The sequence below is a fragment of the Trachemys scripta genome, chromosome 3, assembly GCF_013100865.1.
Source record: "Trachemys scripta elegans isolate TJP31775 chromosome 3, CAS_Tse_1.0, whole genome shotgun sequence".
Lineage (NCBI taxonomy): Eukaryota > Metazoa > Chordata > Testudines > Emydidae > Trachemys > Trachemys scripta.
In genome coordinates this window covers 166,039,817-166,060,959 of record NC_048300.1, presented here as the reverse complement: position 1 = coordinate 166,060,959, position 21,143 = coordinate 166,039,817, and the positions used below count along the sequence as shown (strand labels likewise).

At 39.2% G+C, this 21,143-nt stretch overlaps 1 protein-coding gene across 1 annotated transcript in view; it reads left to right on the top strand.

The window, feature by feature from the left end:
* SH3YL1 (SH3 and SYLF domain containing 1) overlaps positions 1-21,143 on the top strand; it is a 93,401-nt gene that overhangs the window by 27,209 nt on the left and 45,049 nt on the right. The window contains exons 2-5 of the mRNA XM_034766400.1: positions 11,192-11,302; positions 12,364-12,477; positions 16,514-16,578; positions 20,625-20,737. Of these exons, the coding sequence (XP_034622291.1) occupies positions 11,192-11,302; positions 12,364-12,477; positions 16,514-16,578; positions 20,625-20,737 (403 nt within the window). The remainder of the gene's footprint in view (positions 1-11,191; positions 11,303-12,363; positions 12,478-16,513; positions 16,579-20,624; positions 20,738-21,143) is intronic.

Here is a 21,143-nt window from a genome sequence, read left to right as displayed (position 1 = left end):
GGCTCAAGCAAAAATTGTAACTCAAAGCGGGGGCTCAGCTCAAAAACTTTGCAAACTGCTAGTTTAGTCCTGGTCCAGCAGCTGTGAACCCCAGTATATAGCCCCACTCTGGCTTCCACCAGCCTTGGTTACAACCAGCACAGTGACTCTAACACACTTCCAGTCCTGAATTTCCCCAATACCATGTGTCCACCCCTCTTTGGACAGCTTAGAGAAATAATAAGGTTCGTAGCTCCTGTAAAGAAACCAAACCACATCACAGCTTTTTAACTTACTGGGGTAAATACATACTTTCATTTAAAGACAGCACTGAGTTGGTTTATGATAAAAAAGAAATAAATTTATTTACAAAATATGCAAAGGATTTAGTGAGTTCAAGTATAAAGAATCAAGATAATTACAAGTAAAACAAAATAAAATGTGCTTCTAAAAGTCTAAAATTTAATCTAGCAAGATACAATATTTGCCCAAGCAGGCTTCTCACCTATATTCAGTTCCCAAAGATTTCAACTTCCCACTTGCTTGAAGGACCCAACTTTCTCAGCTTGCAAGAGCTCTGTTCCCTTGTCCGTCTAGTGATGGGTGCCAAGATGGACTCTGTCCTTCCGTATATCTTTCAAACTTCAATGAACTTGTTTCAAGAGGCAGGATGACCTCATGCTGTTCTCCCCTTTCTGTGGGCTTCACATTCCCCTGCATGTAAATTGGGCTTCCATTGTTTTGATTCTACCATGTATAATTTACGTAAGAGATAGGTAAATAGCTGCCCCCATCCTGTCTGGGTGGGAGCTGTTCCTTCTTTGTTCTACCACACTCTTTAAATCATCATATCAATGGGCATTCATAATTCCTCCTATAATATTAATACATACCCTGGTGATTAATATCATTGTAAAATGTGTCATTAGCTTTCAGAAAAGAGCTCACTCTATGCATTGTATACTACAGTAATATTGTATTCAATCATTTGATTCAGTTATTTATCACTTGAGATTCAGCCCCCATGCCTTTGCAAAAGATTCTTCTGAAAAGTAAAACTCAGACCAAACTTCTCTCTCCTGCTGGATATAGATGCCATACTGTCCTTTCCCGAACTTGCTAGTGTTAGGTTTGCCTCCACCCCTTGTTAGCTTGATGGGTCTGTTTACTGCAGTTTATTTAAACTGAGGTAAACACTCATTTCTTTGTTTAGGATAGACCTGTTTAATAACTCCCATGACATACCTGGTCTATGCACACTTTAGTTATTCCAGCATATATCCGTAACTGTTAATACCCATCGTGTATATACATCACGCAAGAATATTAATAATCAGTGAGTTATCAATTTTCAACTGATACCTCACAGAGCATATTTTGTACAAAGATTATTACAATAGTGTATAGGGTGTGTATATAGGGGTGCTTAGTGTCACAGGAACCAGTAGAAAACCCTAATACAATAAAAAGAGGTGAAGTTTCTAGGAAGCAAGGTAACATGTAAGAGAAGGCCAGGTTCACTGAAGTGAAAGTGAGCTAATAAAGGAAAAGCAAAGGAAGAAACCATCCTATTGCCACTTTTTTCACCCATCAGTGCCTGTAAAAGCTTCTGTTTTATTTTAAAATGTCTGTTTTCTGTACATGGACTTTTTTTTTTATTGCTGCATTGAATTGTAAGGTGGTCAGTTTTCTCCCCACTATCACTCTGTCTTGCTTTTGAGGTTTCTCCTTCCCATTAAATACCTCTGAGTACTTTTTCCTTGACTGTATGAGCTTCAGCTTGTCCAAAAGCTATTTTATTGCATTGTTTTCTGCTCATTTTTCTGAGTTTTTGTATTATTGCTGTACTCATTGGTATTTGTAGCTTCTCTGAATTGCTACGCATTCCACTAAACGCTGTTAGCTTGTTTTTCTAGGTTCTTAATTAAATTTAAATAATTCTTGGTTTTTGATGGCTGATATTCAGTCATTTCTCTGTTCTTTTGTGTCTTGAATCCAAATGCAGAGACTTTTCCAACTATACTCTTCAAAATTGACTTATTGTGCATACAAGATCGTCACACAAGACCTTGTCTGTACCTGTTTTTACATCTCCCATCTCCTGTGTAAACTGTTCTTATTTCTGTTGACAGTCAAGTTTTGAGAATTCTACCATATTTGTTTACTCTTTGGTTCATAGATTCATAAAATTGGGATTAGATCAGAATTAGTTTTTAAAGAATGAAATAACTTTTGTACATACTATACCTCACTCAGACAATTATGCCAAATATGTTTTGCTCTCTATTCAAATATTCAGTCAACACAATATGTTACTACTAGAATCTAAATGAGAGGCTGATGCACTTGCTTTATAAGCTTGCAAATTAAGTAGTTAATCAATTTTCCCATGATGTTCTCCTTTGCAGTATGTGGTGCTGACTCATATGGGCTCTGTCTTCTTCCTTCATCATCAAGCACTGTGTAAATGAAACTTGGTCTCATTGGGCATTCACTGATCATGACATTGTAAATCCTCTAGATGGAAATTATTGTCTTACTGCTTTTTGCTATGTCTCTTTCCTGAACACTGGTGGAATACAAACCAAACAATTATGTATATTAATGCAAGGCATGCTTAAAAGCTACTAGTGAAGAATGTGCAATGGAAAGAGAGGCTACTGTACAATTCTTATTATACAACCAGCGTGGTACAACATGCTGACTAGAAAAATAAGTAAGTAAAAGTTCTGTAAAGTCTTCTTACTATAAGGTATTTAGGAACAAAAATTGCTGTGGTAGCGTAATACCAACAGACCCCAGTAGTCGTTTGGCCAGGATCAAACCTGGGACCTATGGAGCTTAATGCATGAACCTCTACTGCATGAGCTACAAGACACCTCTCTTAGTTGAGGCTGTAGCCAACTCATCAATCTGTAGCTGCCACTGGAGGAGGACAGAGTGCCACACCAAGCAGGCATGGGTTACAGTAGCATGATGATATGCTGTAGTTTATTAAATAGCAAAATATATTGTAAACTTCTTTGAGCAAATTCAAGGAAAAATCATTGTTAGTTTTCAAATTACAATGCAGTCCTATGAAAATTGTGGGAATAGGAACTCAGATGGAGCAGAAATGTAATATTATTATTTCTATTGTAGTAGCATTTTGAAGTCTCAATTAGGATTGGTTCCCCATTGTTCCTAGTCCCTATATAAATGGGGTAGAAGGACATTTTTTGTCCCAAAGAGCTTCAATGTAATTCTCAGTTCTATGATTCCTATATAGTGCTTGGACAAACATTGATGTTTTTTATAAGACAAACAGATTTCTATATTTCCTGGGTTTCTTTCCTATTTCTTTTGTCTGTCATTCGTATTGTGCAAAGGTAGTCAGATCTGTAAGAATTACTTTGTTCTGTCTCAGATTGTCTCTGAGCTTTTCCATTATGAAAATATGCTATGCTCTCCTGAACTACAGGATACCATCAAAGGGATTCTTTCCTCTTTCAGAATTCTTCTAGGCACACCTTAATGTTATCAAGTGTGGTCCAAACTAGTATTATGGAATTCAAACAGAAACCAAAACTGTTTTAAGAGCCCTAATACTTTATTTTGATTGCAGAGGCACTCACTGTACTTTCCTTGTTCAAACTATTGATAGCATTGCCTTTGTTCAGTAACATAGGAACACAGGAATTTCCATACTTAGTCAGACCAGCTGTCCAGTCCACTTTTTCTGAAGCCTCAGTGACTAAAAGTACCTAATATTTATTACCACAAAAGAGCAGGTCCGGAGTAGGTATTGTCTTCATATTTGCAGTGGTGAAGACTGATGCAAAGAAACGGTTGCCTTATTCTTTTCTTCCTTAATTTTTCCCTCTTATCCCAGGTGAGCCAGAGCGGACACACTGATTCTTTTGCAGGCCCCCAGCTTCTGACATACTTAAAAAAATCTTTTGTTTGTTTTTACATCTTGTTACACTTTTATGCATCCCAGAATTGCAGTCCAAAAAAGAAGCAAGAGACACACTTTTTGATTGACAAACTACCTAATAACCTTGAATCAGTTAGGTCAGGAATAGTTTGAACAAAACGTAAGTGAACAGCAGATATGTAGCAGCAGGCCCTGAGTAGCTACACCCACCCAGTGCTATGCACACAAACAACCTTGAACAGGAACACTGAATTCAGAGAGCAGGAATAGAAAGAACACACACCCCAATCATCACAATTTCTTTCCTTTCTCCTGAAAAGTTCACAGTAGTTGGCCAGAGGCACGAGGTGATCCTATGGCCATAAGTTATATCTCTACTGCAGCTCAAGAAGTGGATGCTATTGCTATGGTGCAACTTCCCCAACTGGCCACATTACATAATCATACACAGAAAGAGCATCCTCTTCCCTATCTGTTCCCCTTTCTGCAGACAGTATATTTTGCTAGTTAAATGCACTTGCCACACTCCATCACAGGCAGCCTGCAAGATCATGTCATGAGTATTGAAAACACTTACAAACCCTTACCTAACACACACTGTTTGTTGAGATAGAATACTGGGAGTGTTGCATGGATACACTTGTTGAAACTTGCATATTTTCTAGTTACCTCATTCGGCTTTAAGGATAGTGAAGATAACTCACCTGGGATAAGATAGCTCAGTGGCTTGAGCATTGGCCTGCTAAACCCAGGACTGTGAGTTCAATCCTTGATGGGGCCACTTAGGGATCTGGGGCAAAATCAGTACTTGGTCCTGCTAGTGAAGGCAGGGGGCTGGACTCGATGACCTTTCAAGGTCCCTTCCAGTTCTAGGAGATGGGATGTCTCCATTAATTTAATTTTTTTTTTAAGAGATTGGATGAACCTTTTCCATCAGCATAGAGAACTTGATCCTCATAGGTTGATTGAAGAGCTGATACAATGAGGTTTCGCCAATACTTTCATGAGGGGTACTCCTAATATTGTATAAAGCATGACTTAATGCAATCTTGCATCTTGATGATCCTCCAGTATGTGAACTACATACTTATTTAGAGTCCCATGCATTCTCTCCACTATGCCATTTCCTTGGGCATAGTACACAGCAGATTCGTAATGTACTATTCCAATATTTGTCAGCCTTCAAACTGTCTTGATACAAAAGGTGTCCTATTATCTGAAACAATGCTCTCTGCTAGGCCAAAAGTAGCAAATAAAGTGGTTAAACAAGAAATGAGCTCTGATCCATAGGTCCTTCCACCTCCTGAATTATACCATTATCTTTCATGTTTTGCATTTCTGCTTGGATCTTGTGCACAAATACAGGAGATACACAACGTGCAGGTGGTGCAAAAGGCTTGGTACTCAAATCCCAGCTGTAGAGAGTACGCATATTCTACTCCTGGGGGGATTCTGTGCCACTGTGCAATGCAGAATTTTGCAGAAACTAATGTTGTGTGCACAGAAATGGGCTGCAATGCTGCTGGCCGCAACTAGGGGCTGCTGGATCCGGCAGAGCCCAGTTTGCACATAGAAGACACTGCCGGGGGAGGGGGAGGGAACTAGAGAGTTCCCGACAGCTGTAGTTCCCTGCATGCCCTGAGAGAAGGCAATGGCAGCATGCAGGCAACTCCACACAAGCCTGGGACCAAGCATCAGGCTGTTTTCCCCTTTGGATACCTAAGCTCTGGGGAGAGGGGGAAGGGGGGTCCTGGTATCTGGGCTAGGGGGCCCCGCAGCTGGGCTCTGGGTCAGGAGGATGTGTGAGTATCTGGGCAAGAGGGGGCCCCGCAGCTGGGCTCGGGGTGGTGGTGGTGGTGGGGTGTATTGGCTGGGGAGAGGGCATGGCCGGGCTGGCCTTGGCGGATGGGGGGGCAGAGAAACAGGAACTGGGTTATCATGGGGGTTTCTTTAACTCTCTACTCCTGGGGGAATTTTCTTGTGTGTCTGTATTGTCACAGATGTACTTGCTGACCGGTATTTTGAAATAAATTACCAAAATAATTGAAATTGGCGTGACTATGTAGTGTTATTTTGACAAATAAAATTTGCAAAATTTTAAAATACTGTGTGCAGAAAGTTTATATTTTTGGTACAAAATTCCCCCAGGAGTAATATGCCAGGGACAGAACACTATCACCATTAAATAACTCATGGTGTATTTGAATGATAGTTTTGGATATCACTTTCTATTCTAGCTGACATAAACACACGTGAGGTGTCCTGTGTGAGTTGATGGGTAATACCAAGCCGTAAGCACAGATCATAGGACAATAATGGAACGACATTCACAGCTGTGCACCGAACAATGTAAAAATTTTGCAGTCAAGGCTATGCCTTTGTAGAGCACAGAACTTACAACATTAGCCACTGTCTGCAAATACAAATCCCAGACATTTTTAACCACTGTCGGGAGGCAAATGTCCAGCATGTGAACTAACCCAGAAGGGAGAATGTTAACATCAGCACCCATATCCACTATGCACTTCATTGGAGGGCCATTAATATCCATGATAGCAAATACTAGCTCCAGTGCCTTGCCACATGAGAAAATCATACTAAGGGAACATCAGGGATCCCAGTAAAGGTGGTCTCATGCAGCTTCACATGCACTTCATGTAGGGTGACCAGACAGCAAGTATGAAAAATCAGGACTGGGATGGGAGGTAATAGCAGACTATATAAGAAAAAGACCCAAGAATCGGGATTGTCCTTATAAAATTGGGACATCTGGTCACCCTAACTTCGTGCCTCCTGTCTTTGTGAACCCGTGTACCTCTGCATAGTGTCCTTCCTTTCCACAAGCGCAACACATAGCAGTGCTAGCTGGGCAGGGAGGGAAATTGGCCAAGTGATCCGGACTACCACACCAGAAACCGCCGACTCGGCAACGTTTACTGCCATGGTCATGAAGCAGGAATAAATAGTGTCATATGACTGGGCTACAGAAGTAGGAGGAGCAGCTGATGGTTTAAGCATAGACACAAAGGTAGCAGCAGTCTGACAGACACAATATTCCATCCCGAGCCCCTTCCAATGCCTTGCTCTTAGCAACCACAGCATCAAAAGTTACCATTCTAGCATCTTCAGTCATTAACGGGTCCTTTAGGTGGTCATTGGTTGTGCCAGTCACAAAAATATCATCATAACATCCCCAAAATCACAATTCTGGGCCAACTCCACAAATGACATGCAAGCTCACATATGGTTTCATTAAGCTGCTGGTGAGTTTCAAAAACTGTTTTCTTTTTTATTAGAACAGAATCTCCAGTGCTGAAATACTTGAGGCACTGCACAGATGCCTCAAAGGACGACTTGGGTTCCGGGAATACATCATAAATATTAATGTCAACATGGCCTAAGTAGTTCTGCAGCAAGGGTAACCTAGCAGCATCAGAGAGTTACATGATCTGCACATAGTTTTCAAAATTCTGAATAAAGTCTGGCTAGTCATCAGCCTAAGGGTGTCCAGGCAGCATAGGTTGCACATTAGCAACACTTGTTGCCATAATGTTATGCTCTGATGCATCCCAGAATAGCAGTCCAAACCCTCTCTCCCCCCCTTCCCCCCCAAAAGCAAGACCTGCAGGTAGGTTGTTAATCAAAAGATGTAATAACCCAGAACCCGTTAGATTAGCAACAGTCTAACCAAAATGTAAGTCTGAACTGCAGATATGTAGCAGTGGGCCTTTAATACCTGTACACCCTATGCTATGCATACATACAGCCTTAATCAAGAACAGGAAACAAAACAGGAACAAGGAGCAAGATGTTGGAAGGCAACACCCACACCAGTGATCATATACTTTTAACTGTTTGCTCTTTGAACTCCATTTTGGCCCTTTAATTTCTTGTTTAATGCCTTCTATAATTTAGGCTTCTGTTTATTGGTTTCACTAGGGTCAGAGTTCCAAATCTTGAAGGATTTCTGTTTTGGCTCAAATAGGCTCTCAAACCTTGCCATTTAGCCATGATTGTTTCCTCCTTGTCTTCCTGGTTCCCTTTTTGGTGGTGTATTGATATTTCAGGGGCAGGATTTTAAGTTTTTAAGAGGTTTAATTTGTTAGCCTACCGGCTGTTTTGTTAACAGTTAAATTTAGAGCATACTTCTCTGTAGTGACTAACTCCCACTCAGTCCATTCTTCCCTGTGCTCACTCCATCTGTTTCCTTCTTGCTCGTTACCAGTAGAAATTTTCATAATTGAACAAATTTTCAAACTCTTGTCAGGCAACGTGGAGGAAGCACTGCTGAGCACCACAATCATGATGATTGTTTATATGGACAAGGTGCTCCACATATATTGGCAATAGGATGTCCAAAATGTCCATGCAATTTAGGATATGGAAGGCCACTTTCCTCAGCATGTGTGTAGAGCTCGCCATGTGCTACGGTGACAGAGCACCAATGTGTGAGTCTCCCTCAAAGCAGAGAAACATGTGCTCCAAGAGAAGCTTGCCTTCTTTGTTTGCTACCAGTCGGTGGCTAATTCATTTGGTTTTGAAAATCAACTGTCGGAACTGTTGTCATAGAGATGTGTGTTGCTGCCCTGGATAATAAAGCTTGGCAATACAAATTTGTGAATAATCTCCGGTGAATGCTTGGGGTTGCGGAATTGTATCGGGACCATTGATGGGACACACATGTCTTCCATTTGTCTGTCCCCCTGCTCCCCTCCCATATGCTCCCCAAACAGGCCTTGGAGTTCATCAGCAGAAAAAGAGGTATTTTTTCATGATCATGCAAGGCTTGTTTGATCACCATGGCAAGTTCTCTAAATTAATGTGGGGGGTTGGTCTAGAGAGGTCCATGGTGCTAGGAACTTTAGCAACTAGGTGCAATGAAAAATGGAACTGTTGCTCCCAAAATCACTACGAACATTGATGGTGGTGTGTTTCCAGCTTTATTCTACCTGAAGTGATATAGTTAATTTGAAATTGGAGTACAACTCTTATAATATAACTCATTCCAAAATAGTTCTCTCTCTCCCAAAGCAGTTATAGTGGGATAAAATGCAAAATAAAGCACACACACAAAAAATCGCTTATGTGGATGCAAGACAGTTTATACTGGAATAAACTAAAGATACACTTTCCCATGTAGACAAGGCCTGAGACAGACACTCTATGGAAGATAGATCATATTCCCTACTTTCCTTCCTCTCTTCTCAAGCAGGTTTTTCATCCACTAAGTTGTAGAAATACAACCAGATCTTCTAATCAAGGGATAGTGGGTTGGGCCCACCTTTGTAGAACTCTTCATAGAAATTTAAAAAAAAAAGTTTTAATAATTGGAAACCACTAAAAAAATTGTATTAAAAAATACAAGAGCTAGGGCTGTCAAGCGATTAAAAAAATTAATCGTGATTAACCACGCAATTAATGGTACTGTTAAACAATAGAATACCATTTATTTAAATATTTTTAGATGTTTTTTACATTTTCAAATATATTGATTTCAATTACAACCCAGAAAACAAAGTGTACAATGCTCACTTTATATTTATTTTTATTGCAAATATTTGCATTGTAAAAAACCAAAAGAAATAGTATTTTTCAATTCACCGTATACAAGTACTGTAGTGCAATCTCTTTATCATGAAAGTCAAACTTACAAATGTAGTTATTTTTATTACATAAGGGCACTCAAAAATAAAACAATGTAAAACTTTAGAGCCTACAAGTCCCATCAGTCCTACTTGTTCAACCAATTGATTAGACAAACAAGTTTATTTACATTTGCAAACGATAATGCTTCCTGCTTCTTGGTTACAGTGTCACCTGAAAGTCAGAACATGCATTTGCATAGCACTGTTGTAGCTGGCGTCGCAAGATAGTTACATGCTAGATGCACTAAAGATTCATATGTCCCTTAATGCTTCAACCATCATTCCAGAGGACATGCGTCCATGCTGATGACGGGTTCTGCTCTGTAACGATGCAAAGCAGTGCAGACTGACGCGTGTTCATTTTCATCTTCTGAGTCAGATGCCACCAGCAGAAGGTTGATTTTCTCTTTTGGTGATTTGGGCAGTGGTGGCTCCAGGCACCAGCACTCCAAACGCGTGCCTAGGGCGGCAAGCTGCAGGGGGCGCCCTGCTGGTCCCTGCGAGGGCGGCAGTCAGGCTGCCTTTGGCCACATGCCTGCGGGAGATCCTCCGGTCCTGCGGATTCGGCGGCAATTCGGCAGCAGCATGCCACCGAATCCATGGGACCAGGAATCTCCTGCAGGCAGCCACCGAAGGCAGCCTGCCTGCCATGCTTGGGGCAGCAAAAAAGCTAGAGCCACCTTTGGATTTGGGTTCTGTAGTTTTGGCATCAGAGTGTTGCTCTTTTAAGACTTCTGAAAGCAAGCTCCACACCTCATCCCTTTCAGATTTTGGAAGGCACTTCAGATTCTTAAATCTTGGGTCGAGTGCTGTATCTATCTTTAGAAATCTCACATTGGTACCTTCTTTACTACTCACATGTATAAAGTTATTCACCTAAGTATGTGTTTACAGGATTGGAGCCTACGATTTTACTATCTTTTAGGTAGGGTCAGTGATTTGATATATTTTTTTTTTTTGAAGCACCTAACATATTTTTGGGGTGCTATAAACAAGTAATAATTGCTAGTAAACAGGTGACAAACATTCTGTCTATTAATTGCTTAAATGAAACAAATCTAATTAACTTATGGAAAGGTCTGAATGTAATTGTCATTCTTATTAAAAATTGGCTGCTTTGTAGGTTTCCAGAGTGGAGCTGATGCTGATGTTTGACATTTAAAACCCTAAATGAATTAGTGTTTTCCTTCCTGCGAGGCTCTCCCTCTCCCTATGTTGCACTTCCACAGCTGAAGTTTACAGAGGTTTTTCAGCTGGATTCCTCTTGGTATAAAAGAGAAGTTGCTGTTGATGGGATGGTCTTTGTGAAAGCCTTTTTCCTTTGGAATTTTGCTCCTTCATGCCCTTTAGTCCACAATAGCCTGTATTTGTTCACTTTCAGGGCCTTTTAATAAAAAGGGCTTCTGAGGAAGAGAATAGTGCTTGTGGCATAAAGTATAGAGAAAGTGGAGACCATTTCTTCTTGTCTTTATTGTTATTAGGTGGTTGGTATATTTTTTAGGATTCCTACATACAAATTAGTTTATTGTGTTAGGTAGCTCTTGTCACTTTAAAAATAAAAACCAGTAAAAAAGGATGAACTCTTTTAAACTGTGACTCCAAGAGTATAATTTCAATAGTCACATTATATATTTTCTATTGTGTTTTACAGTGAATAATCCTATACCTTCCAACTTGAAGTCAGAAGCAAAAAAGGCAGCTAAAATATTACGAGAATTTACAGAAATAACTTCCAGAAATGGACCTGATAAGATCATACCAGGTTAGTAAGGATACAAATTTGTTGCAATTGAAGGGCTCACTTCTTCAGACCTCACTTGGGCAAAATTCTCATTGTCTTCATGATTACCTACTGCGTTCATTGTGCATTTTCTCCAAGTGTAATGAAGACCTGGACCCTATAGCTATAATTTTTGTGAAATGAATTTACTCTTAAGAGGTAAAATTCATTCTTGTCCAGGGGTCCTGTGCTGTATCTTTCTCACAACTTATTCCCCACCCCATCCCATCTCTGCCCATTAGCAAGTCACTGTAAGAGTGGCTATGTTGGTGGACATCTGCATGGTGTGGATTGGGGCTCCATATTTGCCCTGTATAGACTGGCACATAGGGAGGACCAGATATAGTAATTAAAACCTGTACATCTGTAGTAGTTTGTTAATATCACCAGAATCCTCAAGATAGAATTCTAGCCTTAATAAACACATTTTTAAGATATGTGATGTGGCTAAAAATAATCTCTGTACATTATTTTCCTATGACTCTACTGTAAATCAAAATGGAGGTAAATGGAGTTAAACCAGTATAAAACGATATAAGAGGAGAATCAGGCCATCTGACTCTGTTTCCCACTGTCCTTTTTTTTCCTGCCATCTCTATCTTTTTACCCCTCTGTGTTCTAATTTCCCTTCCTTGTCCCATATTCCGTTTTTTTCTTTTAATTTATACTAGTTGTGTTCCAAAAGATATACAATAAAACTAGATTTTCTTTTCTGATGTCATTTTATTATGAGCCCAAGTATTGAATAACAATGGGGATGTTAATCATTTTTATAAAATGATTACAGATTAACGTGGACTCTGTTACTGTTAAAATTCTCCACTTGAAAAATCCATTGAGGCAGGGATGTTGAGTCTCCATTTCTTTTTGTATTTCACTAATTTAGCTCACTTTTTTGTTATAAATTTATTTCAGTCTCTTTCTTATTCAAAATTGTTAAATATATGGCTGTTTTTTTAAGTCATGATTGTGTTTTAGTATGTTCTTTATGCTCTTCTGAAAATGTTAATTTTTAATTTTAAATAATTAATATTTGTTTTCAGCCAATGTAATAGCTAAAGCTAAAGGCCTTGCAGTTTTGTCTGTTATCAAAGCCGGATTTTTGGTAACAGCTCGAGGAGGCAGCGGCATTGTATTAGCACGTCTTCCTAATGGAGGTAAGGTGACATTTTCTCAGTCAAACCAAGAATTAGAGTGTGTATCTTCCTTTTCTACATCAGGGGAAACTTCAAAATAAGTGTAATTCATTTTTCTTTCTTCCTTTTATTTTTTCTTTTCTTTTAATAAACTAGAACATAGGAAATGCCATACTGGATCAAACCAGCGATCTGTCTAGTCCACTAGCCTGTCTCTAAGGCTGATTTTTACATTAGAAAATTTTGTATCTGTTTTCCAGCAACATTGCAGCACTGAGGGGTGGCTCTATGTTTTTTTGCCGCCCCAAGCATGGCAGTCAGGCGGCCTTGGGCGGCATGCCTGCAGGTGGTCCGTGGTCATGTGGATTCGGTGGTGTTTCTGCGGGTGATCTGCTGGTCCCACAGCTTCGGCGTACAAGCCATCGAAACCGCGGGACTGGTGGACCTCCCGCAGGCACCAGGGCCAGCTCTAGCTTTTTTGCCGCCCCAAGCAAAAAAAAAAAAAAAGGGCGGCCGGACTGCCGAAGCAAAAAAAACAACCAGCAGCTGCAGGGAACGCGTGGAGGGTGGTCAAGGCAGCTCGCAGGGGGGTGAAGGGCGGAGCGGAGGCCGGTGCAGGCGGCAGGCAGTGGCTCGTCCCAGGGAGCCCGGTGGCACGGTGAGCGGCGGGGATCGCTAGTTCCTGACCCCCCCCCCAGGCCAGGGTCCGTGCCCCGGCTGGGCTGGGACTGGCAGAGCATGGGGAGCCAGCCAGGGGCTCCAGAGCTGCAGACCGGGCTGCCAAAGCAAAAAAAAAAAAAACAGCAGGGCAGCTGGAATGTGCCGCCCCAAGATTGGCTGGAATGCTGCCCCTTTAAAAGTGCCGCCCCAGGCACGTGCTTTCTCATCTGGTGCCTGGAGCCGGCCCTGGCAGGTACGCCGCCAAAGGCCACCTGACGGCCGCCCTCACAGCGATCAGCAGGCTGCCCCCCGCGGCTTGCCGCCCCAGGCACGCACTTGCTGCGCTGGTGCCTGCCCTGGCAGCAGTAGTGCAGCAAGCACTACTGTTGACTGGACTTAGGTTTTTCAGCATCTTTGCTGGAAGACAGTATGATATTTTCTAATGCACATGCAGTGTAACAATAGCTAGTGCTAGAGCCTTCAGAACAATCTGTAATATCCCCATAATGAACAATTTTAGAATTGTTTTGAAGCATGAAGGTTAATATCTCTTGTAATATGTTTAATGTAGTAGGGTATCTACATACTATTATCATTATTATTTGCGTGTGATCTTTTGAAAATGAGTTTCATAGGTAAGTTTTATATGTTGTGTCGGGAAAACAATCCAGTTTTAAACTTGTTACTTTTTAGTGGACTGATTTCGAAGTTCTCACCGCAGCCCTTGCACCACTCCTGAGGAAGAAAACTTTTTACAGGCCGATCTTCAGCACTACTTATGGAGTTCATACGCATGATTATTATTCTAGGAGAACTCAGGCCTGCCGACAGGGAGGGCAAAGGGGTGAATTGCTCAGGAGCCCGGTGATTTAAAAGGGCCCATGTGGATGGGATAGATAACGTATTTTTTAAATAAAAATTAAGATTACAAAAAAGAAATCCGGTTTCCTGCTGCTGCCGCTCTATACAGAGCGCCATCCCTCATGGTTACAGTAACAGTTTGCTAGAGTGCTGCTGCACCCTGCTGGTCTGGCAGTCTGTCAGAGCATCAGCAATAGCAGCCTGGGAATCATGGAGCTTGCTGCCTGCTCTGGCTCTCCGGCTGCCAGGCTGAGGAGACTTTAAAGAGGAACAAGTTCCCTCTATGCTACCAGATTTCCTCCCCCAGGGCTGCAGCTCCTCGCCAAACACAAGCCAGCAAGTTCAGCCACCCATTCGAGCCATCCTAAATTTGCCAAGAGGCAGCTGGGACTACCCCCCTCCACCCTTTCACTGATTCTGTCACTGGCTGACCAGCTGCTATCACAAGCGCATTATGATGCGCCACCTCCACCGCTCAACCAGGGAATGAGGCATGGGTTTTCCCTCTGCCTTCGCCCCGGCCGCCTCCCAATAGATGTGGCCGCACCATGCCTGCCATCTCCTCATTGCTCTGGGTATTGATGTCCCACAGCACCAGTAGTGCAGGTATTGTATAGTTGAACTTTGTTGGTCGTATTCAGTTACATCTTGTATATCGTTTTTTTACTTGCCTTTAGATTACACATGAATCACAGTTAGGTGTTTAATTCGCCTAGTTGATACTTTAGGTGTTTTCTTACTTTGTGTTTCTTTAAATGTTTATATATTAATTAATTTAATTCATAATGTATTTATTTAATTTAAATATATAATTCAAAATAACAAATTCTACATCTTACATTTAGTTTCACAGTTTATTTAATACTGGTGCTGTAACTGGGGGGAAAAAAAAGATAACTAGGTCAAGCAACACCACAACTTAAGCGTAGTGGGTTCTAATGTGTTATCAATAGGATAAAAAGTAGTATCGTAAACCTCAGCCATCCCTTTCTAGGGGGGCAATTGACTTTTTTGCCCTGAGGCCCGGAATTGCTGTCAGCGGGCATGGGAAAGCTACCCAGAATGCAACAATTTACATCCAAATAACCAAATATACTGGCTTGGGGACTTTTTGAGGGGCAGGTAGGAATCCTGTCCAAAAGAAAAACTGTAAAATAGCTATAATGAGTGCTGAACTAAAGGTTCTGCTTACTGGGTGTCAAAACTATAAGCATTTTGATATCCTGAATATTTCTTCACCTGTGTGGCTATGAGAAGCTAGTTCAACTTTTAGTTACATAATGCCAAGAATTCTGTCAAGGACAAAATCCTAAATCAGAGGCAGAGCTACACTGAAATGGTGGAAGCAGAGATGTAACTAGACATTTTAGGAATGGGGTAAGCAATCATATTTGCACCCCCTGCTTGTTTTTTGGGGCATTTTTCTGCCCCATTTTTCTTCCTCTATGACTTTGCGCCCTGCGTGGCTGCCACTTGCCCCACTCTGTTTATGGCCCTGGGTGAAAAATATTTCAGAGTGTTCGATCGTGTTTCTGACACTCATCATTCCCAGACTGTTACTAAGTTACCAAGGCTTATTTGTCTGTCTCTGTTGATTTATAATTAGAAATAGTGTTGTTTGTGTTTAAAATCAATATTTACCAGTTGAAGTATTACAGTAAGTAACATTAAGTAATATGTATTAGGAATTCAATATGCAGTAGCTCACTACAGTGTTATGAAATAGTTCCTTAGCTAATGAAGATATTTAATATGCAATAGATTTCTGCTCTGTTGGTCGGTTTAAATGTGAGCACTAATTCAAAAATGTTTAGCTACATTGATGCAACACATAAACCTTCATATTTTCAAACCTCTGATGTTCTGTGTGAAGTATTGTGATACTTTTTGAAACAAGCCTTGGTATCCAAAAGATTAACTGAATCTAAATACATGATGTTTGAAAAATGCTTTTGAAAACATGCACCTTAATATATTTTAAAAAAATGCAGACAGTTGGCCTAAAATAAAAGTTCTTCAGTGTAAATGGTGCTGTCTCTGAAGTGTCCCTTTGATATGGTAATCAGAATTACAGTGAAATTTCCAATGTGCACTGTTGTTTTTCAGTAATTATGTCCTTTTAACTATTGAAATGCAATTTTATAATTTGGATTTTTTTCTTTACTATTGCAATATTATTTATCGAACAAACTGTCCCCAGGCAGCACTGTTTTCATTTGCTATCTACTTGATGTTGCCAGTTCTTCAGGTGCCTTCCATGAAAAGCAGTTTTTACTTTGAAAACATGACTTTCAAACTTAGTTTTGGATGGCACTGAAAATTTTGAGGCGCATTTTAAAAACAAGAGAAAAAATATATTTAGCTTTGTAATATTTTAGATTTCAGTTTGAAAATTTGTATGTCAAATGCAATGACTTGTAATATTTTTCATATTGTATTAGTTGACCTTTAGTTTCTGTAAAAGGCAGAACTTACTACTGTTAAATGGTGATATGGTTGAAATTTTGTAATATGTATCTTATTTTGTGTGGGTCAGGTTGGTCTTCTCCTTCTGCAATAGGGATAGCTGGCCTTGGTGGTGGATTTGAAATTGGAATTGAGGTAAGAATTAAATACATTTGTAATATCTTACAAAAGTAGAGTTTTCTATGCTACATCCATTGATCTTGAAATATGCATTGTTTCAGTGTACATGAACTATAATTGAAACTTATTTTACAATATTGCATGTACAGTATGAATTTTTCTCATGTTTTCATAAAATGATATATTTCTAATGGGATGTAAAAAATCCAGCAATGAAGATTTGTACACTATTATCTGATCTCTTTGCTAATTAACTGAAGTAAAATTAAGCATTAATTAATAAATTTCTAAAGAGTAGAAACAAGTGACCTGTTTGATAAAAAAAAATATTGTACCTGGGGTAAAGAAGTGAGATTAAAGGGGATAGAAGATTTTGTAGTTGGTCTTGATAGGATTATATACAGATTGTGTTTGCAGATAAAGTGAAATGAGATAACGGTGAGTGCGAAATGGTAAGAGAAACTGTATAGTGCCCCCCCCCCCCCCCAAAAAAAAGGATTGATGGATACAAGTGAAGGTAAATTACATAAAAACAAATGGGTAAAACTGCCCCCTTTTAAAGTTAAACCTAGCTAAGTAAAAACAGTGTTAAAAGCACAGTAGATGCATGAATTACGTTAATTAACAAGAAGTTTTATGTGCAAATCACTTACTTACTCCAGCATATATCAACTGTAAGTGTGCTCTTACATAGAGCATGCTGTTTCTAAACATTAGAAAATGAAGTAATAAACTTTTCAGTGGCATTGGTGAAACATTGTCTGCTACAGTGAGAGGTACCCAATATAAAACCTGTCAGGTTTCTTACAGTGATCTCTAGAGAAAACCACATATTTTGATTCTTGTCTTACTGGCTTTGCAAAACCTGCTGAAACAGTCAAGGATTTAAATTTACACTGGTTTCATGCCCAGGACTTGTTGTATTGAGTCTTGGAGTAGTGCCAAAAATAACATTTCTCGACAAAGGGACAACTTTTTAAGTGTGGTGCACATGAGCTATCGGACTAGAAAAAAATGCCTTGTCGTTGGAATTCTAGTTTGTACATATGTGTATATGTATTTTTGTAGCCAAACAGGACTTGCTCTTTCTTTCGTTCTCAATATAATGTTTATGTGTACTTCTTTAGATTAAAGTACATGACAGATGTCCTCCTCCCTTCCATAACAATAATGTAATGTTAAGTTTGACACATCAAAGTACTTGCAATCCAGGAAATGCAGAATTATGGTTGAAAGTTGTTAAACTACATAGCACCTAATTATTCCAGAAATTTTTTCTCCCTAGCACCTGCAGTATCTTGGTACACTTTCCACATATGCAACTGGCCTCTCATATGGCACACCTTATGTTCCAATAATCAGTTCATATCACTTAATTGTACTTAAGTTTGTACTTAAACTGATAAAAAAATGTCCATGGACGATCATGGAAATTTACAGATAGCCAAAGTAAGAAAAATGCTGCCTGAGAAGTTTTATTAGAATAAAAAAAAACCAACAGTGATTTAGGCTTTTGAATTAGGCTTGTTACAAATGGACTAGCAAATGGATTAGTACAAACAGGTATGATTTGTTGATTTAAGAATATTTACTTTGTATATTTAGACGTGATGTTGACAATTTGTGTTTTAAAGGTTATAAAGCTTTAACTTTTGAATCTCAGCATTTGTCATTAAATAATTGTCTGGACCCCATAATTTCCCGCAACTGTGAAAATTAAAATCAATAAAAATATTTAAATATGCTTAAATAAACATCAATATTATCTATCAGAATTATAAAAATCAAATTCTGCCAAGCCTATCTATAAGAGTTTATTCTGTTCTTTGGTAATGTGCTTCTGTTATGTAGTTCTGCACCTGATAGTATCCTTACCACTAGTGAAGGAGTAAACAAGGGACTATTTCTTAAAGATGTTTTTCCCTAAAGGTCAGTGATTCATGGAGCCATGTTTTTTATATTTTCAATAAAATGTGATGTTTTCATTTGCATTTTCCATTGCTATATACGTAACCAGCCCAACATGCTTAATATTTATTATTTTTCAAATTAGTCAATATATTTCTTCTATTGTTTCAGTTAGTCTGATATGACCTTTACAAGGTTTATCTGTTACCATAGTTTTAAATGCTTGTGTATTGTTCAAGAAATTTATTCTGTGATCCTAGAATCCTAAAACAAAAGACATTAGAGAGGCAATAAACTTATTAGATCACCTAACCTGTTCCTTTGGGTATATGTAGTGGTGTATAGTTCAGTCTTAGTTTTATATGCCCCAATTGATAGGGCTTCAGATACTTTTCTTGGGAAACTGTTTCACTGTTAGGAAGGGGTTTTTTTTCTGAAATGTATCCTAAATTTTTTTTGTACCTCTTTGGTGTTTTTTAGGTTTCTCCCCCTCCTCCCCACAATTAAATATCTCTGTATATTTTCTACCTAATATAGTAAAGTTGTAATTTTCCAAATTGTTCAGTTTTCTTGTTCATATTTCTACCTATTTGGTACCAGATTAAAGTGCACGGTATTAAGTGCCTTGCCTGATCGGGGTCAAGGTCCCTTTGTATTAGTTCTTTGTTATCATTTATTATAATTTATTATATTTATTTAATTAATTAGTTTTTGGTAACACATTTCAGTTAAGTACCCTATCTAAATTTTATTAGATTTTAGTTCTGAGATCATTAATAGAGATGTTACGTTAGGTAAGACTTAACACCTGTTCCTGTAGTTCCACTAGACCAGTGGTTCTCAAACTAGGGCCGGCGCTTGTTCAGGGAAAGCCCCTGGCGGGCCAGGCCAGTTTGTTTACCTGCCACGTCCACAGGTTTGGCCGATCGCAGCTCCCACTGGCCACGGTTTGCTGCTCCAGGCCAGTGGGGACTGCAGGAAGCGGAGTGGGCCGAGAGACGTGCTGGCCGCCTTTCCTGCAGCCCCCATTGGCCTGAAATCCAGGTGTAGAGCCAATACTCTCAACTTCAAATACAAGAATGATACATGCATACAAATAGCATAATCATATTCAGCAAATCATAACATTTCCATAGACACCTTACTTGACAATCTTTTTACAAGATTTATTGCAAATATATAACAGTGGTTGCAACAGTAATCTATATGGTCATATTTTAATCAAATAATGTCATCTGCAAACTTTATCAGTGATGATTTCAGCTTTTCTTCCAGGTTATAGATAAAATTGTTAAGTAGCATAGAGCCAAGAACTGATCTCTGTGGGACCTCACTAGAAACATACCACCTTGATACTGATTCCCTGTTTACCATTACATTATAGTAACCTATCAGTTAGGCAGCATTTAATCCATTTAATGTGTGCCATGTTAACCTTGTATTGTTCTATTTTTTAATCATCATGTTGTGCAGTGCCAAGTCTAATGTCTTTCAGAAGTCTAAATATATTTTATGAACATTATTACCTTTATCAACCAAACTTGTAATCTCAACCAAAAAAGATATCAAGTTTGTTTGAATGGAACTATTTTCCATAGACCTATGTTGAGTGGCATTAATTATAGTTCCTTCTTTTAATTCTTTATTAATCGAGTCCTGTATCAGCTGCTCCATTATCTTTCCTGTGATCAGTGTCAGACTGGTATAACATTTAGTTGGCAAAGCCTCATAATTCAGCTTGCAGTAGCCAGAAAATGGGTTTCCATTGATAATGGGAAACTGTAATCATAGGTATTTTCCTCAATGACTTTTTTTCTTTTTCCTGTTGCTTCCATCTTTCAGGACAGGTGAATGGTAGACAAAGAGGAGAGAGAGAGAACAGCAACAACAACAAAAAACCCTCTAGCTGCATCCTTGGCCATGTTGCCAGAATACTTAAATGATCAAGAGTAATAAAAATGCTCAGTTTCTTAGTCTAATTTTTCACTAGGAGGATATCTTGAAGTTGGCTAACTCCAGAAAATGGTTTATATACTCCTGTGTTTTTGCTGATCTACAGATTTGCATGTTTGTGTTCTTTCCTTCTTGAGATAGATGAACTTTCAAATATTTGTTTCAAGTAGCAAATATAGTTGTTTTTACTTGATTTCTAGGTGTCAGATTTAGTAATAATACTGAACCATGAAAGAGCAGTTGAAGCTTTTGCAAAAGGTGGCAATCTTACACTTGGAGGAAATTTTACAGTGGCAATTGGGCCTTTGGGAAGGTGAGTAGCATTAAAATATAAAATTCAAGTGTTTTAAATGTATGTATTAACAAAAAAGTACTTCCATAATCCTATTTAAAATATACTTGTAAATTATATTTAGTGTATTCTAACAAACTGCTCAATAATTTCGTTCGCTTGGCCAGTGTTGTCTTCATAGTACTATGCCATTTTAATTGGATACAGATTGTGCGGTCTCGGTCAGGTCTTGTCTTTCTCTCAACCAAGCCTATAAAAAGCAATGGGAAAGAGGAAGCCTAATAGAAGTTCAGTCTAGCTTAGATGGAGATTGTTTGTAAGTGGAAAGAAGAATTGATTGCCTCTTTCTGTGTATGATTGAGAAAGATGAAATCAGCTAGGTTCAGAAAGGCCCTAGAATTTGAACATCTTGGAACTAATACAGGAA